At 35.7% G+C, this 16642-nt stretch overlaps 1 protein-coding gene across 4 annotated transcripts in view; it reads right to left on the bottom strand.

Annotated features, from left to right (window-relative positions):
- The window catches only part of PHF14 (PHD finger protein 14), a 163400-nt gene that overhangs the window by 128238 nt on the left and 18520 nt on the right, over window positions 1-16642 (bottom strand). For all 4 annotated transcript variants that reach the window (XM_066553910.1, XM_066553918.1, XM_066553928.1 and 1 more), the window contains 3 exons: window positions 8013-8172; window positions 2463-2574; window positions 113-250 (listed from right to left, as the gene is read on the bottom strand). In XM_066553910.1, coding sequence (XP_066410007.1) covers window positions 113-250; window positions 2463-2574; window positions 8013-8172 — 410 coding nt within the window. The remainder of the gene's footprint in view (window positions 1-112; window positions 251-2462; window positions 2575-8012; window positions 8173-16642) is intronic.

Below are 16642 nucleotides of genomic sequence, written 5' to 3'. Positions count from 1 at the left end.
TTGTTACCTACTTAAAAACTTTGTTCAGGACCTGTGAACAAAACAGCTACCATTTCAGGTCATCTCCATAAGCTTTCAATAGAGATCTTTTATTCTATCCTTCCATACCTACCTCTTCTGCTGCTGCTTCTGAGAGGAGGCCTTCCTTCTGAGCACAGGTCACATGGAAATAAGCTCTGCACATCCCAGCATCACAACTAATGCACACACCAGTTCTGGCAAAACGAGGATCTTCACAAAAGCTGCACTCCTTCATAAAGAAGAATGGAAAAGGCCACAGCAAATTTTTCAGGTGCACTTCACCTAATATTTGATAATTTATGCCATATATAAAAACTAAACTGATAGGTGACTCCTGTGTGGTACAGAAACCAAGTATGCTCCCAACAGCTGACACCACTTAAAGCTTTCTGCTTTCTCAACTCCCACTACTAATTTCATTTTCAACAATGGTAAAGTGCTTAAATAATCTAAACAGCATGTTAGATGAATTTTTATATGAACCTCCATGTACTGCATTCCCCTTCAACAAAACAACAAAATAACATCAAAGCAATTCAAGCACAATTAGTTGTATAACCATGGTATAAAAAAACCACCACTCCTCAGCAAATGTTCAATGAGTTCTGAGGACAAACAGCAATAAAAGAGCAGTGCTCTAAATGACTGGAAACCATAGATACTTATGTACATGTCCTTTGATAAGCAATGACAGAGGAGTAAACATGTGACAGTGCAGAAACAAATATTCAAAAATCATAAATATCAGTAAGGATGGTTGTGATTCACTTAATTAAGCAACCATGGCTTCAGATATGTGCATTCTAGGCACAGTCACTTGAAAAACAACCAACTGACATCCCCAAATACGACCTGGAAAAAAACAATTAACTAATTTTTCAGTCAGATCAATTCCTCAGTCCCTTTCTCCACAATTTCAGACCAAATCCCTGTGCCAGCAATCTAGAGAAATGAGCAGATAAGCAGGAAATGGGAACACGCCTTGCTTGAGCAGTGCTGCTCTCCAGTGCATAAAGATGATCTAAAATTATACAGGCATGCATTTCCTAGACTTCTACTTGCTGAACAGAGAGCAAAGCTGTCTATCACCTAGAGAAAATATCACCATGCAGAAAGCTAAACAACAGAAGGGAATGCTAAGGAAAACTCAGTGACTGAAGAATCTCAAAACATCACATATGCTACACTAGAAAGGCACCCTTTAGCTGTGTAGCTGCAACACCTAACAGATAAGAAATTAAATTTAAAAATCTATTATATTATGCTGGTTTTGAAGGGAGAATGTAGCAAAATGAGCTGTAACTTCCACACTTAATATAGCAAACAAGATTTACAGCTTTCCAACAGCAATGAGTCTTCTTCACCTGTACAGGTCACTTTCACCTTACTCACAGCAAAAAAAGATGCCCAAATTCTTTTCCCTGATCCTATACATCACTTATTAAAAAAAAGAGTGTTATTCATTTCAACAATAATTGGCAGAGTCTGGCGTGCTTGCCCCAACCTTTTACAACCCAAACATTTCTGAACAAGGCTAAATGCCTCAGCAGGCCCAGGCTCCTGATACAGGTGTACTGTACATGGGCTACTCCAAAGTGTTTTAGTCTATTTAGTCTACATTGTATCCATTTTTAAAACTGCACTACACATTTTCATTTAGTATTCTATTTAACAAGTAGAAAAAAATCAAGAAAACAAAAGTGACTTGGCAGAAATGAAGCTTTAGAGCTGCAGACTTCGAACCAACCACATTTCCTCACATTGGCCTGATAGACATGGCTTCTCCACACTGTCTCCATTAGCCAGACAAATAGTATTTAGCAAACTAATGAGTGCTGCCCTCTGCCCACTACAATGGTTTTCTGTATGGTTTGTTCATGATTACTTTTGATCTGGACTGAAAACATTTACATGTAAAACAATTTTAACTTTAGAACCATGTATCAGTTCAAGTTGAGGGTCCTATGTTGCTGTGGATTTTAGTAAACACTGCTTTGGAACAGCCTGTTGTATGCATACTGGCTTACATATGAACTCTGAAGTCATTCTTACTGAAGGCACATCTGCCCCTTTCTTAATCAACTTAACCTCCTATTTCTCATCTTATGAATCCTCCTTGCTTTCCATTCACATTTTGTCAATCTGCCACTGACTTCAAAAGACATTAGCACCTCTGTAAAAAATCAGGGCAACTGGGCAAAAATGGTGACAGAAATTATGGAGAATGGTGCTAAGGGAACAGACAGAAAGATGGAGGGAAGAGCATGTAAGTTGTAGGTATAACAACCATTAATAAACTTTATCTCATTTTTAGTCCTTAACCAAACTACAAAATTGCTACAAAAAAGAAAAATAAAGTTGGGAAGATGCATTTTATTCTTATTACATGTTAAAACATAAAATACAGCCACTTGTTGCCACTACACCTCTTCTAAACTTACCTTTGCACCATACTTGGAATAATTCATTTCTGTTAGTGTTACCGGCCTCAGCTTGTCAATATCTCCAAATGCCACTCCTGGAACATAGAGGGCACAAACAATGTGGACCCACCTAAAACAGCGGACAAAATTAGGTTACTGTTACCAACATTTTGATCCTATATTATACTCACCATTTTCAGATTTCAAAATGCCTTGTAAATGTTGCAGATGCTAGCTGAAACACTTGAAGGAAAGTAGATTAAAAGCAGGGATGGAGTGCCTATTTGGAATTCAAGAGCTCAGACAATGAACCATGGAGTAATGCCTTTCAAAGGCACTGGGACTGCTCTGCCTGTCTGGATCATGGGCTGGGCTACCATCACCTTCACTTTCTGATGGTGTTTCCAAGGGCTCCACACACTTTTCAAGGAACATGAAAGGTGTATGAAGATTTTGATATCACTTATAAAGCTAAGGCAGACAGATATTTTCATAATGTGGCGGGGGGTAGGAAGGGAACAAACAAAATTATACAGGTAGTCACAGCAACACTGAGCTCTGAGCATATAGCTATGAAACACTTACAACACAGCATCAATCAGACTTGGCACTGTTAGTTGCACTTGTTAGGATCACCAAAACTTGTTAGTTTTAAGCAACATTGAGAGGACTTGTATTCAAGTATAAACACATCTGAGCTGTATAACAAAAAGGCCTATCTGAAACTCAGATAAACACACTTAGTTTACTTAGTTGTTCCCTTCACTGGCCATAAAAAAAAACTACAGAGCAGGAGGTCTAATCTTCAGCCCTGAGTGGCAGAAAATGAATCTGGACCTCAGAGTATAGTAAACAAATGCCACACAAGCCTCAAGACTGCTCTTGACAGGTATCTTCATAACCTCCTGAAGCTCTCAGCTACCCAAAAATAGCCTTGCAGCAGAATACAAATTTTCCTCTTAGTCTTCTTCTTCCATTGTTCTTGCAATGAACATTTTCTAAAAGATCCAGCTCCCACTGTCACAAACCATAAGTTAGTGACAAACTCAAAATCTGTTCTGCACAGCATGCATGACTCAAATTAACTGAGACAAACTACTGCAAATAATCTTACTGTTTTATCAAAATTCAGGAAGTATTTGCTACTCCTTGCATCAGGTGGGAAAAAACTGCGATAGACGGAGGGTCAAGATTGCTACTTTTTTATTATTTTAAGATATTCAAGAAAATGGCCTTTCAATTGCAGAGATTGTAGCTAACACTCTGAACCTATAAAGTCCCACATGATACATAATACAGCTAGAGACTTCAGACATAACTGAGCTGAAATAGCCTCAGCAAGTGTGTTAATTCAGCACTTTACAATCTTCCAGTCATTATTGTTTAACAGTAAATGTAACACTAGTGAAGACTAAAACTCTCTTCTGTTCTAATCAAATAATAGAATCTACTCCCTGTATTCAAGAAGACTCATGATGATGTGAGAAACACTTCTTCCCTTGTCTCTTTTACCAGGGATTCAGTACAGACCTGTTACCACCTGCTAAAATCTGCACCCATGCTGCTGTGCTCTTTTTCCCAATCTTCTACCACTGTTTAGTCTATCTCTTCTCCCTCCTCTTTCATTTGTATGTCCATTTAAAAAATTCAGTTATACGGAATTATTCAGCAATAACATCCTGGGTTCAAGTGCACTTAAAACAGCTACTGTTATTAACTAGTTGCTTACAGAGGAGAGAAATACTGAAGTTTATGGTTATACTATTCAGGAGCTCCATGTAGCCCTGGTTTCCCAAAGGAGCACACTTCTCATCAATGGTCCCTAGACCTACAACGCTGGACTTTATCACACTCAGATTTATTAAGTTTCACGTTATTTATGAATCATAGATCCCGTCAGAAATTCCAAAAAAGCAAAATATGAAAGGTTCAGTAGCAAGCTCAAAAGTACATAGATGTTTCAGTCTTTACAAAAGAGAACAATGATCTTTCAATGCACAAAACTGGTGAACAGACTATTTACTTACCATTTTCCCCCAAAACAGTCCAAGATATCAACTGGATAACAGAAAAATCCTAGTAACAGTAAGAAAGTACTTAAAAGCTACTAAATTGCTTCACTCTGTAAGAAATTTCCCAGTAAATCTAACAAGCCACAACACTGACTGATCCACTGTGTCATATCTGACAAGATTCTTTTCACTTGTGTATTTAAAAACAAGTATTTATCCTGTGGTTAAATGACTCAGACTTGGGATGCTAAGTAGTAAGATCCCTTTAAAACATATAAACTTAAAACAATTAGAATTATATGTATATCCCAAATACACATTTATATGCAAGAACTGCATTGTTTTGCCTCCACAAATTTTATTAGTGTTCTTCACATCCACAAAATTATTTGGTCACAGCACTGTTACCATAGGAAGAAGCAAAGAAAACTTAAAGATGAGTTACAACCTCGTGTTTAAACAATCTAGTACAAATATGGCAGCCTGCTAGCTGCCAGAGAACAAGCTGAGACACTCAAGTATTCTGCCAAACTTCTTGCTGCTCAGAAAGGGAGAAAACCTCATCAGTGGTTTTATTACAGCAGAAACACTCCAGCATGCCACCAAAAATCTCTAACTGAATACAATGTTACATGCAAAATATCCAATTCTTCTCATTAGTATATGAAAAGTACATCTTCTGTCTGACTCCCCATAAATCCAGTGGAGGCACAACCTATCCCTGCAGGGGAGCAGTGGAGCACCAGGTACCACCTCTGCCATTCCACGCTGTATCCAGGAGTGGCAATAGCTTGGCCTAAATCACCACCATACTTTTATGAAATGCTCCTCTACTAAAAAAAGCACATGTACATGCTTAAATGCACATTCTGGTAAACATTATGATTTACTAAAATAAATACCTTGTTGACATGAGCATATTGTACTTGTTTTTAAAACAAAATTTAAAAAAAAAGTAAAATACAACACACAGAATGAGACCTGCAACCCTGAGATAAATAAACTTCTTGTTTGTAAACAAAAACATCTGAATTCTATATGGCTTCTTTTCTATACTCTTCTTTAAATTAAGGTGTGTAATAGAGAACAAATCCTTATAAACAGAAGTTACATATCTCCACAACTATTATTCTTAACAAAAATCCAAGGTTCTGGTTGGAGATTTTTGATAGCAAGTTTTAATACTAAACATACTCTCTGAAGTTCAATATAAAGATACACATCTACAAGCAGCTGCTTTCTCAATTTAATTTGCACAGTTTTTTCATGCTCCACTGGTGTATTTAATGCTGCTGCACTCTGTAGGAGTTTATCTGTGATAAACCCAACAGCTGGCTGCTTGCTTCATACTGACCTTCTCAAAATGTTTTAGTACATGTCACCCAAGTATTGCAGTACTACAGATTTAAACTGCCATTTCTGTGTGATTGGCACACAAGTGCCTCATTTCTTTAACCACCTATATGTGAACTCAGACCTGAATCTTTATTAAAAAACATACACAAGTCAGTCAAGTTCACAGCTGAAGCAGCTTCAGCTGCTTTTAATACCAGTTCTAAGTATTTTCCTGCTCATTTATTTAGCTGCACATGTTTTAGAAGCTTGTAATTAAGACAAATTGGGTAATCAAAGAAGAATAATCTTCCTTGTTACTTTAGCATCCATTTAGCTTGGAGCAATGATGACAGATGTTGATTAGGAAGGAAGAAAAACTCCATACTGAAACAAGGACAGAATTTATATTTTTGGATAATAGCATTTTGAGAAATAAAATTTCATAAATTCACATTTATACTTGTGAAACAGAGATTAATGTGAAAAGGCTTCTGCTGAGAAATTAAGCACCTCATTATTCTAATTATTGACCTTTCATGTAAAAAGAGAGAAATTATTCCAATTCGATTATGAAGAGAAACTGAGTAGGTTTGCTTTGTGTTATTTTGAGCACTGATGCATATGGAGAATTTATTTTTAAAAGGTGGTAAGGGGATGAAGAGCAATGGTGAGGCAAAGGAATCTGTTACTCAGCAGTGCCTTCCTGCTAACACATCAAGAAAAGTACTGAACTGGATTACAGTTAACTGAGTACAATGGAAACATAATGGACACTGCCCCAAGACCCCACTCCTAGTCTATAGTGCCCCCCTACCCATGAGAATTCAAATTTATAAATAAATAATAAAAAGAGAGCACAGGAATTCTCACGTATTAATGATGTCAACTAGTAAATAGCAATTGGTATTTGGTTTTTTTTTCCAGTATATAACCTCTTCATCTGGGAGAATAAATGCATCCAGGATAGCAATATCATTATTATCCAGCAAATAAAGATACAATAACAATAATAAAATATTGTGATAATGCCCACTGTCACCAAGGCAGGCATGTGCTTCTGCAAAGACAATCAATGTAACAAAGAAAATACTCCCAGGTTAACTAAAAGCATACCACCCCTTCACAAGAAAAAAAATTAGGCAATTATTAAAATGCTGACTTATAATTTCTACTGGATAGCATGGAAAGTTATATTTGTAGGGCTTAAATTGTTTGCAGAACACAGGAATAAAAAGGTTGAAATAAAATTTGCCAGGTGATATCAAGTCTTACATTTGCTGTTACACAATTGACCTATAGTCTTTAAGAGTAATTTTCTTGCCTATAGAAGCATTATTACCAAAACAGAAAACAACTGGAAAAGCACAATTTGCTTAGTTGTGTAAAGGCTTTATAAGGAAGATGCACATACACTCTTAAACCTACTACAAACCAGAAACAATGATCTGAACCCTAGAAGTATTAAAAAAGCACTAATACCTCCAAGATTCAAAATTATTCACTACAAACCTTGACTCATTTGTGTAACTTTTTTTTTTAAGCTTATGAAAAGCCCAGCTTTCATAAGCTGTAAACTTTACTTTTTACCACACACACGCAATTTATACAACCATAAAGTGTATGGAAAAAACCTTAATTTTCATGGTCTATTTAAAAAAAAACAACCAAACCAAACCAAAACAAAAATAACCAAAAAAAAAAAAACCTTAAAAAAACAACACCCATGAAACCATGCAGCAAAACCTAGCAACACTAAACATAAATCAGTCAGCCCTGATAACACAGTTTTTGCCTTTAGTACAGATAATTAGTTATCACTAATATGTATATCTTAATTTATTTTCGAATGTGACAGGAACTGAAGACATCATGAGAATTAATCTGCATAATCTCAAATTAGACATGAATTCAATCCTAAAAAGAAGAATATTCTCAAAAATCAAGAATAAAATCTTCATAATTCTAAATAATCATAACATATAAGGTCTGTCTGAATACCTTTAGCACATCCTCAATATAATTTTGTTATGCTACTTTTTCACATTGCCTGACATTACTGATCCAGTCCTTTGCGCTACTAATATAAAAACATGCAGTTTTTCTCCCACCTACATCCTACTTGAAAGTAGGATGAGCAGAGTCTCTACAAGGTATAGGAAAAAACCCAATCTTTTAAAGGTAAGACGACACCAAATTCAAAGCATCACTTATTCAGTCTTACCTGCCTGCATCAGTCTCCTTGAAGATCCCATCCTGGTTGGGACACAATTCACAGCTAGGTGTGACACCACATTTGCATGCATCACAAAACCAAGGCTCTGTGGAATTTTCTGAAGCTGAACTCATGATAGAGTCACTCTCTCCATCAACACCATAGCAACCTACACACAGGACAAATGGAAGATCAATACAAGAAGAGACAATGGTAGAAGCAGCCACTTGCCAGTTATGACTTCAGAGGGAAACATACACATATACAGATTCGGGGGAACAATTCAAGAGAAATACTGAGATACTCAAGAAAGTTTACAATTACTTTTAAAATTGTTATGGCTAGAGCAAAATTTACATTTTAAAGCGATTTTACATTTTACTTTACATTAAAAATTTTACATTTTCCTTTACATTAAAAAGTCACCTGTTTTATATGATTGTATTAGATTACAACTAAAAAAACAAGACGAAAGAAGAGTGTTTCACTTTATTCTTCTAGCTACACTTTGTGTTCTTACAGAATATCCATTAGGAAGAAAAGTAAGAAAACAAGTCTTGAAGCAACTAAACATTTTAAAAAAACTCAATGCATTTTTTGAGTAAAGAAATATATTTCAAGAAAAAAGCAACAAGCTCTTCTCCCTGAAAATGAACATTTTTTGGAGGGAAGGAAGAGTGCTTGGATTTTCTTCTAGAGGTTCATTATGTCAATAGAATCCAGTCAAAAATATACACTCCACTTTTCCACTTTGCATTCAGCACGCAAATCAACTACAAAAGAATATACACATGAAATAAAGACAATTTACCTACTTAATGAATTGTAGAACTGACCTTAAGAACTCTTGTGCAACTTCAAAACCAGAGTATAGTTTCTGGAGTACAAACTGACAATTCTGAGACACCACAATGGTGACTGATGAAATATATATATTTTTTTTTAAGCACTCTCATTTGTACCTGGTTTTAAATTATAGCTAGGCTCAATCATTCACTTTCTCCATTCCTCTTCAGTACAACTAGGGTATTCTTTATGACTGCTTAGGTGCCTATGCATGCTCAATTACCACAAATTTAGGAAAACAGTGTCTTTAAAGTGATTTGTTACTTAAATTTTGCACAAGTGCAAAAGTTGTATTAGTACTACTACGAATGACAAAAAGATACTAAAGCTAATCACCACAAAACTGTTTTTTCATATCCCACATTCTGAACATTTAGCTGCTATTCAATAAGAGAAAAAATACCTAATTGTCAACACTTAAAACACAGTGAAGACTTTACTAAAAAATTACATTCAGCTATTTATCTAATGCAGCAATCAAGTCAAAATTTGTCCTTTCAAAGCAGTAAAATTACTCAATTGTGCAATTAAATAGCAACGTGATTTTTTACTTTGTTTCATTACCCGCTGGCTGTAATAAAATAGCAACAATGCTCCAACTCCCCTTGTGACAGAAACAGAGGTCTGCATAATATACTGCAACCACACTCAGGAAATAAGCAACACTGCAGGAACCACTTAAGAAACATAGTCTTCCATTACAGGATGAGCCTCATCAATAAGAATTCAAATAAGATGACAGAATGTTTCTTTTCATAATAAAAAGTGTTCTAGAATGAAAGGACAAGTCATGTGCAGAAGTGCATTCACCGACAAACTTCATTAGGGATATACAAGATCATATAGCTCATGCATAGAGTCACTCCACCTTCCTTATAATGTGGTATCAGCTTAAAGCAACATTCCACAAAGTATTTTTTTTTAATTCTAATAACACAATTTTGAATAGATGCCAGCAAATCTCCTTTCCAGCAATAACACTAATGCACAAACACATGGTCCATTGATATCATAGAGCTAATGAACCTATTAGTAATTCCTTTAGACTTCAAAACATTTTAACATTTTCTTAAAAGTACTTACTAAAAATTTCTTAACATTACTGATGAAGCAATTCTGTCCTCAATCCACATGGCAAAATAAAATCAGTTTCTTTCAAACGCCGATGCTTCTTCACCAATTGAAAGTAATTAGATTTGCTTTTCTAGCCTAAGTGCCACCAGTCTACTAAAATTAGAATGACCTCCCCAAACTGTCTTACCTTCATTCTGAAATAGTTGCTTTATAATACTTATCAGTCATTTATACCTGATCGTTTTTATCCTTCCTCCTAGAAAATGACACAAATGTGCTGCAATTACTTAGATTCTTATAACATGTGTTGGCATTAAACATTATTTCTATAACAATACAAACATATGCCATTTTTTAAAGTGGGGGGAAAAAAAAGTCCATCTTTTTTACTCATTTTTTTGCCCCAATTTGTATATAAATCTTAGTGACACCTCTAAAGAGTTTAAGATCTCTGACAGATAAGGAGACATTTACTCTTTTATCTACCTGGCATTTAGTAAATTGTTACTAAATGACCACCCATTGTTACAACTAAAAGGGGTGGTCTTTAGCTGGAGAAAACAAACTAGATTGCCATTAATCATTGCTGATAAAAATATCAAAACAATCTGGTCCACCACAAAGCTGAAGGAAAGGAAATCTAGCCTGTAAGACTGTTGCTGACCTGGTGTATGCTGCCAAATAAAGCTGCTGAATCAAACAATACAAAACCTGCAATACAAAAAACTGCAATACAAAACCTTGTTGGCTCTGAAGCTAGGTTTCACAGAACATACTTTGTAATTGTTCTTGAGTGACTTCTGGTAAGAGCCAATTTCAGTATACTCTAAAGTCTAAATAAATCATGAATATAAATATAAATTAAATGTATCATTTTAGAACCCTTAAAAGCTGACTACAACAAAGGTTCAACTTACTACTACCTGCCTTATTTTGCCATGCTGGAAAAATTATTTTGTTCCTATTAACAAAAATTTTAAAAAGTATTATTTTCATGACTTCAAAATGCATAGATATGCAAATACAAAGCTGCTACTTGGTAAATCATTCCATCCTATACTGAATATCAATTTAAAGTTGATCAATCCAATGATTCTGAATGAATTATTGGGAATTGCTGGTATTGGAACAGAAAGCAACCTAAGGGCTTGCTTAGTAAAAGCACCAGGAGGTAATCTTTAGGCTCCCTGTCAAAGTAACCCAATTGTACAGACAGTATGACTACTTCAGGCCTGAAAGGACAACAGGGGGAAGGGTACAGAACCTGTAAAGGACATTTCTGGTTCCAAGTATTATCACTGCACCTCTGACCTATTTGGTATTAAGTCAACCAGCTGCCCCTTTGACTGGAAAATATGCTGAAGAAAATCAAGTAACTTTTAAACACTTTGCTTAAAATGCATGCTGCCTTTCCTTAACATTCACAAAAATTCTGAAGTCTGGATCTTCAGAACACCCCTAAGAGCTCCTTTTGAACTTAAGTTCATTGAATCCTCATGCTCTTAGATTTCTGTATGATAAATCCATTTCTGACACCTCTTTGAACACCATTAACACTAAACAATAAAACCAGTTTAGTGTAATACTAACCTATGAATTTAAACACATGAAATTCAAGAAGGTAAAATTTTCACACCACTTACTAGAGTTCCATTAATGCCATCTATATATTACAATTACAGCCAAGTTGTCTATTGAAGGTATGTCATTAGATACAGAAAACAGACCTTTTTATTCCCTAATTTTGATGTCATTTTACTCTGCCAATAGCTTATATCTTCATGTGATTGTCAATAAAAAGAAATTGCACACACTTTAAAATAATACCATTAAAACAATTGTTCTGAAATTTATACCACTGAGAGAAACAGAAGTAGAGACCTAGTTCTTTTTGTGGCTGCAGCTGGTCCTCTGTTTCTCTGGGAAGGTAATTTTTTTGCCAAAGAGGATATCTGCATGCACCAACTACATCTAGATATACTCTGAAACACAATCTCTATGGTAAACCCTACGTTTGCAGAATTAAATGTTGTGAGATCACAGTATTCAAAATATATTTCATTCAAATTTAATTGGTCCAACAGTATAAAATAAATACATTAATAATTTCATGCATCATAAATTCAGAACAATATTTTTATTTAGTAAATGGAGAGTACTGAAGTATGTGATTTTGAAAAATGGATTTTTATACCAGACAGCAGCAGACCACAGTAAGGGGCAAAATTAAAATGCAGAAATGTTTTACTATACTGTAGAGCATATGGCAACTACACTCGCTTTTAGCAAGATAATTTTTACTCTCTGACACACACATCAAAGTACAGTAAGAAACAAAGATAGGAGATGGAAAAGAAAGTGCTCAAAAAATGTAGAACTTTTCTCATTTAACTCACAGCAACCCAAGGACAACAACTGGCAAGCATGCTACCTACACTTGTGGCACATGCTACGATGTGTGCCAGACATCTTCAGACACACTGCAATCAAGATGTCAAAAAAACTGACAACACAGTTGGAGGTGTCCTGTTATTACAAGATCTTAGCACAAATGCGTTTATCCAAAATGACAGATTGGTGTCTAAAGAAGACTTTTATAAAAAGAAATGACAATTATCTTCATACAGAAGTAAAAATTCTGAAAAGCAACTATACAAATTCAGTAAGAAAGATTTTTTTTCTCGTTTTTGTGGAGGGGGAGAAAGAAGATGTGACAGGGATAGGCTGATATGTGAAATGAGAACACATTTTTAATTGATGGACTTATTAATTAATTACAGGCTTTTCAAACTAACAGATGAATGCATTGTGTAAGAGTGGGTATGAAATTAGCATTACACATATGCTACTTATGCAGCTTTAAAGGCAGTTACAATTCAAACCAGTTATTTACTCCACTAACCACAGATTTCTGGACACATGTCTGCAGTGCAAAGACAGTTTTTGGACAAGTGATGGAGGCCATGCAAGTGATATGAACCTCAGAGAGTAAAAAGCTGTATTAGAAAGTAAACTGAATTTCTCACAATCTCAGAACTTGTCAGCAAGTCAAGTAAAGGTATTTATTAAAGGTCCATGACTTTAGGTCTGAATGAAAACTCCCCACTAACTCTTGGCCACGTTGCTCCCTCCATGTGAGCTCTGACACAGTTGTTCCCAGAGGAGTTATCATCCCTCTTTTTCCATGGAAGACCTTATGTAACAGCTCATTAATGCAAGCAAGCAATCCAACAGGAATACAAGTCACAACTCAAGAGGCATCTGCTGCACCAGGCCCTCAAAAGGAAAAGGTGGTAGCATCAAATACCCAGGAGGGAGCCCTGGTGTCCAGAAGTAGGTTTGACTCAGAGGAGTATTTTCTCAGCTAATGAATAACTTCACTTTAAAACTGAGGTGTCTGTCACAGAAAAACCTCTCTCAGTCACCAGAAAGGTTCTGTGGACAGAAATTTCCACTTGAACAGAGCACCAAGGCATAAGTCAAGTGTGTAGGACCCCCTCCCGGTGAAGAAAACAGTAGTCAACAAGGAGAAGGAGAAAATAAGGTCTTCAGGGGAAGAACAACAAATTGTTAATATCATCATTATGTAGGACTCTGGGTGGGACACCAGTAGGGTGTGAAAGGACATAATTATTTACCATGCTATAGAGAAGAAAATGGGCTCATTCACAATACCACTTGAAATTGCACATAAAAACTATGAAGAAAACCCCTGCGGTATTCCACCAGCTTGCTTTGGGCATTTTGGAACAAATCAGATTGCAGGAAATTGGTATATTTCTCTTCCTAAGTACAGGTAAACATCACCACATTGATTTCTATCCACCTCATAAATAGGACACTCTTCCTTCAATACTGTGCTCTGAAAAATTCAAAAGCTTAAATATTTTAACAAATTTCTGGACACAGCATGATACCTGCAGCCACAGCAATATATCGACTAAAGGAAAAAATAAAACCAAATTCTTGGATTTCAATGTGTTTACAAAACACACTCACTCATTACTGGAACTTATTTTTCAAACTACCAAGCAGCTGCATATGAGAATACAAAGGACTATAAATACAGTCTATGTCTGTGATCTGGGTATACATTTCCAAAGTACAGATCAAAGCCAATGCTATTAAGATTGGCTTTGATCTAGCCTCTATTAACAGAAAAAAAAAAAATTCTCAAAGTTGCAAGCCGTGTTGATATGATTAGATAGTAATTACCTTTTCAACTACTTTTCAATTTATTTTGGAAATCAGCAGAATTGGATGATTAGGCAAACAGGACCAAAAAGTAACTGTTGCATTGCATTTTAGTTCTGACTCCAACTTCTTAATGATAGGCTGTCTTCATGTATTACTCGTGCATTCAGAAGTAAATAGTCAGTCAGTGACCCCTGAGCAGGAGTGCAGAAATCTCCAAGTCATTGAACATATGTGTATATATACGATCACTGGATCAAACTAAAGCTTCAAAAGTTCCATTTTTTTCTAATAACTGCCCTGCTTTTGGCTGGAGTGGAATTAATCTTCTTCACAGTGGCAAACATGTGGCTATGTTTTGGATTTGTGCTGAACACAGTGATGATAATGCAGAGATGTTTTTGTTATTGCTGAGCAGGACATGCACAGAGCCAAAGCCTCTTCTATTTCCCTTACTGCCACACCGCAAAGAAGTTGGGGGTGCATGGCAGGCTGGGAGGAAACACAGCCAAGACAGGTGACCCCAAGTGACCACAGCAATATTCCAGACCATGTGACATCATGCTCAGTATACAAAGTGAAGGGAAGAAGGAGGAAAGGGGGGATGTTTATGGTGATGGAGTTCGTCCTCCCAAGTAATCGTTACATGTGATGGAGCCCTGCTCTCTTGGAGATGGCTGAACACCTGCCTGCCCATGGGAAGCAGTGAATTAATTCCTTGTTTTGCTTTGCTTGTGTGCATGGTCTTTGCTTTCTCTATTAAACTGTCTTTAACTCAACTCACAAATTTTCCAGCTTTTACCCTTCACTTTCTTTTCTGATCCTGCCAGCAGGGAAATGAGCAGGTGGCTGTGTTGGGCTTGGTGGTTGAGAGGGGTTAAAACACAACAGTAATATTTTTATTTGTTGCAAGCAAGTATTTAAAAAAATTACTGAAAAAAGCTCAGATTTAAAATAGCACTTGCCCTTATGTATCATTATAAAATATTCAAGTACAGAAAAACACAGCAAAATAATTGTCGATTTCTATTGAAGCTATATTCGTACATATGTAACAATGAAACACACACATAAAGTGTCAAGTAAAACCCCAAACTGTTCCGCTTCAAATTGCTGCTGTGGAAATTTACATCTATATCACAGTCATCAATTACTTTCACATACACAGCTTGCTTATTTTTCTCTAAGACTTCACCTATTCAAACAGAATTTCACAACTGCTTTATATACACTTCCAAGTATTTATTATTAAAATGAATTGCAAAGAGCTAACTAAATATTCAACCACAAACGTGAAAAATTAACCAACAGGTATAGTCAATTACCTGGCACACACTATAGAACTTATCAGAACAAACTAAAATTAAGTATTTTTAATTAATCTATTTTACTTTGTTGCAATGACAACAAAAGAAACGCATACATTGCACTCTTTGTAGTGGGACTACAGGGAATCTTCGCCTGTAAAAAGAATAGCAGTAATTACTTTTAAACAGATTTTGAACTACTAAAATTCTAGTGACTTTTGAACTATGGAACTACTTTTCTCTAAAGAAAAGCCAGCTATAATCTTACTTTTGTAGGGACAAAAGTTTAGCAAACTAAGTAAAATGAGGACATGATCTTTTGGAGATTTTTAAAGCACTCCTCTTTAATAAAAAAAGAGTTTGCCATCATTTCATTCTAAAGTGGCAAAGGATCATTTTTCTATCACAATCATTCTTTACTTTAGTAATCATTACAATCATTAAATATATCTTATGGAAAAATTTTCAGGGAGCTCCACAGCTTTGAGTTTGGATGCATTGACTGGATATAACGTTTGGGGAATTCTCAAGCATGCATTTATAACTGTCAGCAAAAGATCCTTTTTTTGTTCCTTGTGAGTTAATATTAAACTGTGCTAGGGCAAAAATAAGATCTATCAAGATTCTATAACACTAACTTTTAGATAGTTACTGTATCTCAAATCAAATATATTCTACGCATTACTTTCAAAAAACTTCATGGATGCAGAAGAAGGAATTCTGCAGGACACATAAATTTAGGAGCCTAACACTTCTAGAAGGCACTAAGACCTGACTAATGCCCTCAAAGGCACTTGGAGTGTGACCCAGCTCATCATAAATTAGCTGTCAACTGCTCTCTAAGTAACACTGACAGTATGGATTAGCTCTTCAAAAGACCACAACAGGTTCAAGAGCTAGAAGCACACATGGACATACAATGTAGGGCATGTGAACAACAGGACAGAAATTCCATCCTTGGTTTCCTAAGTGATGTCAAGCAAAGAACTGAACTACATCCCAATGCATGACAACTACTGTTCTGAAACAGTTTTCTATCTTATATGAGAAAACTGAAGTGTGAGTATGGGATTTATAAAACCACTTCCTACCTAGAAAGACATTCGAAACAGGTAAAAAAAATTAAATTAAGGGAGTCACATTAAATGAATGCCTTGTATGCTGTATGCTTCAGAAAAATAAAAGCCTATTTTCTTTTTATTTCAATAACTGAAGTAG

The sequence above is a fragment of the Molothrus aeneus genome, chromosome 1 (assembly GCF_037042795.1).
Source record: "Molothrus aeneus isolate 106 chromosome 1, BPBGC_Maene_1.0, whole genome shotgun sequence".
NCBI classification, from domain to species: Eukaryota; Metazoa; Chordata; class Aves; order Passeriformes; family Icteridae; genus Molothrus; species Molothrus aeneus.
Note: the sequence above shows the minus strand (reverse complement) of the source record. Positions and strands in the feature narration are given on the sequence as shown.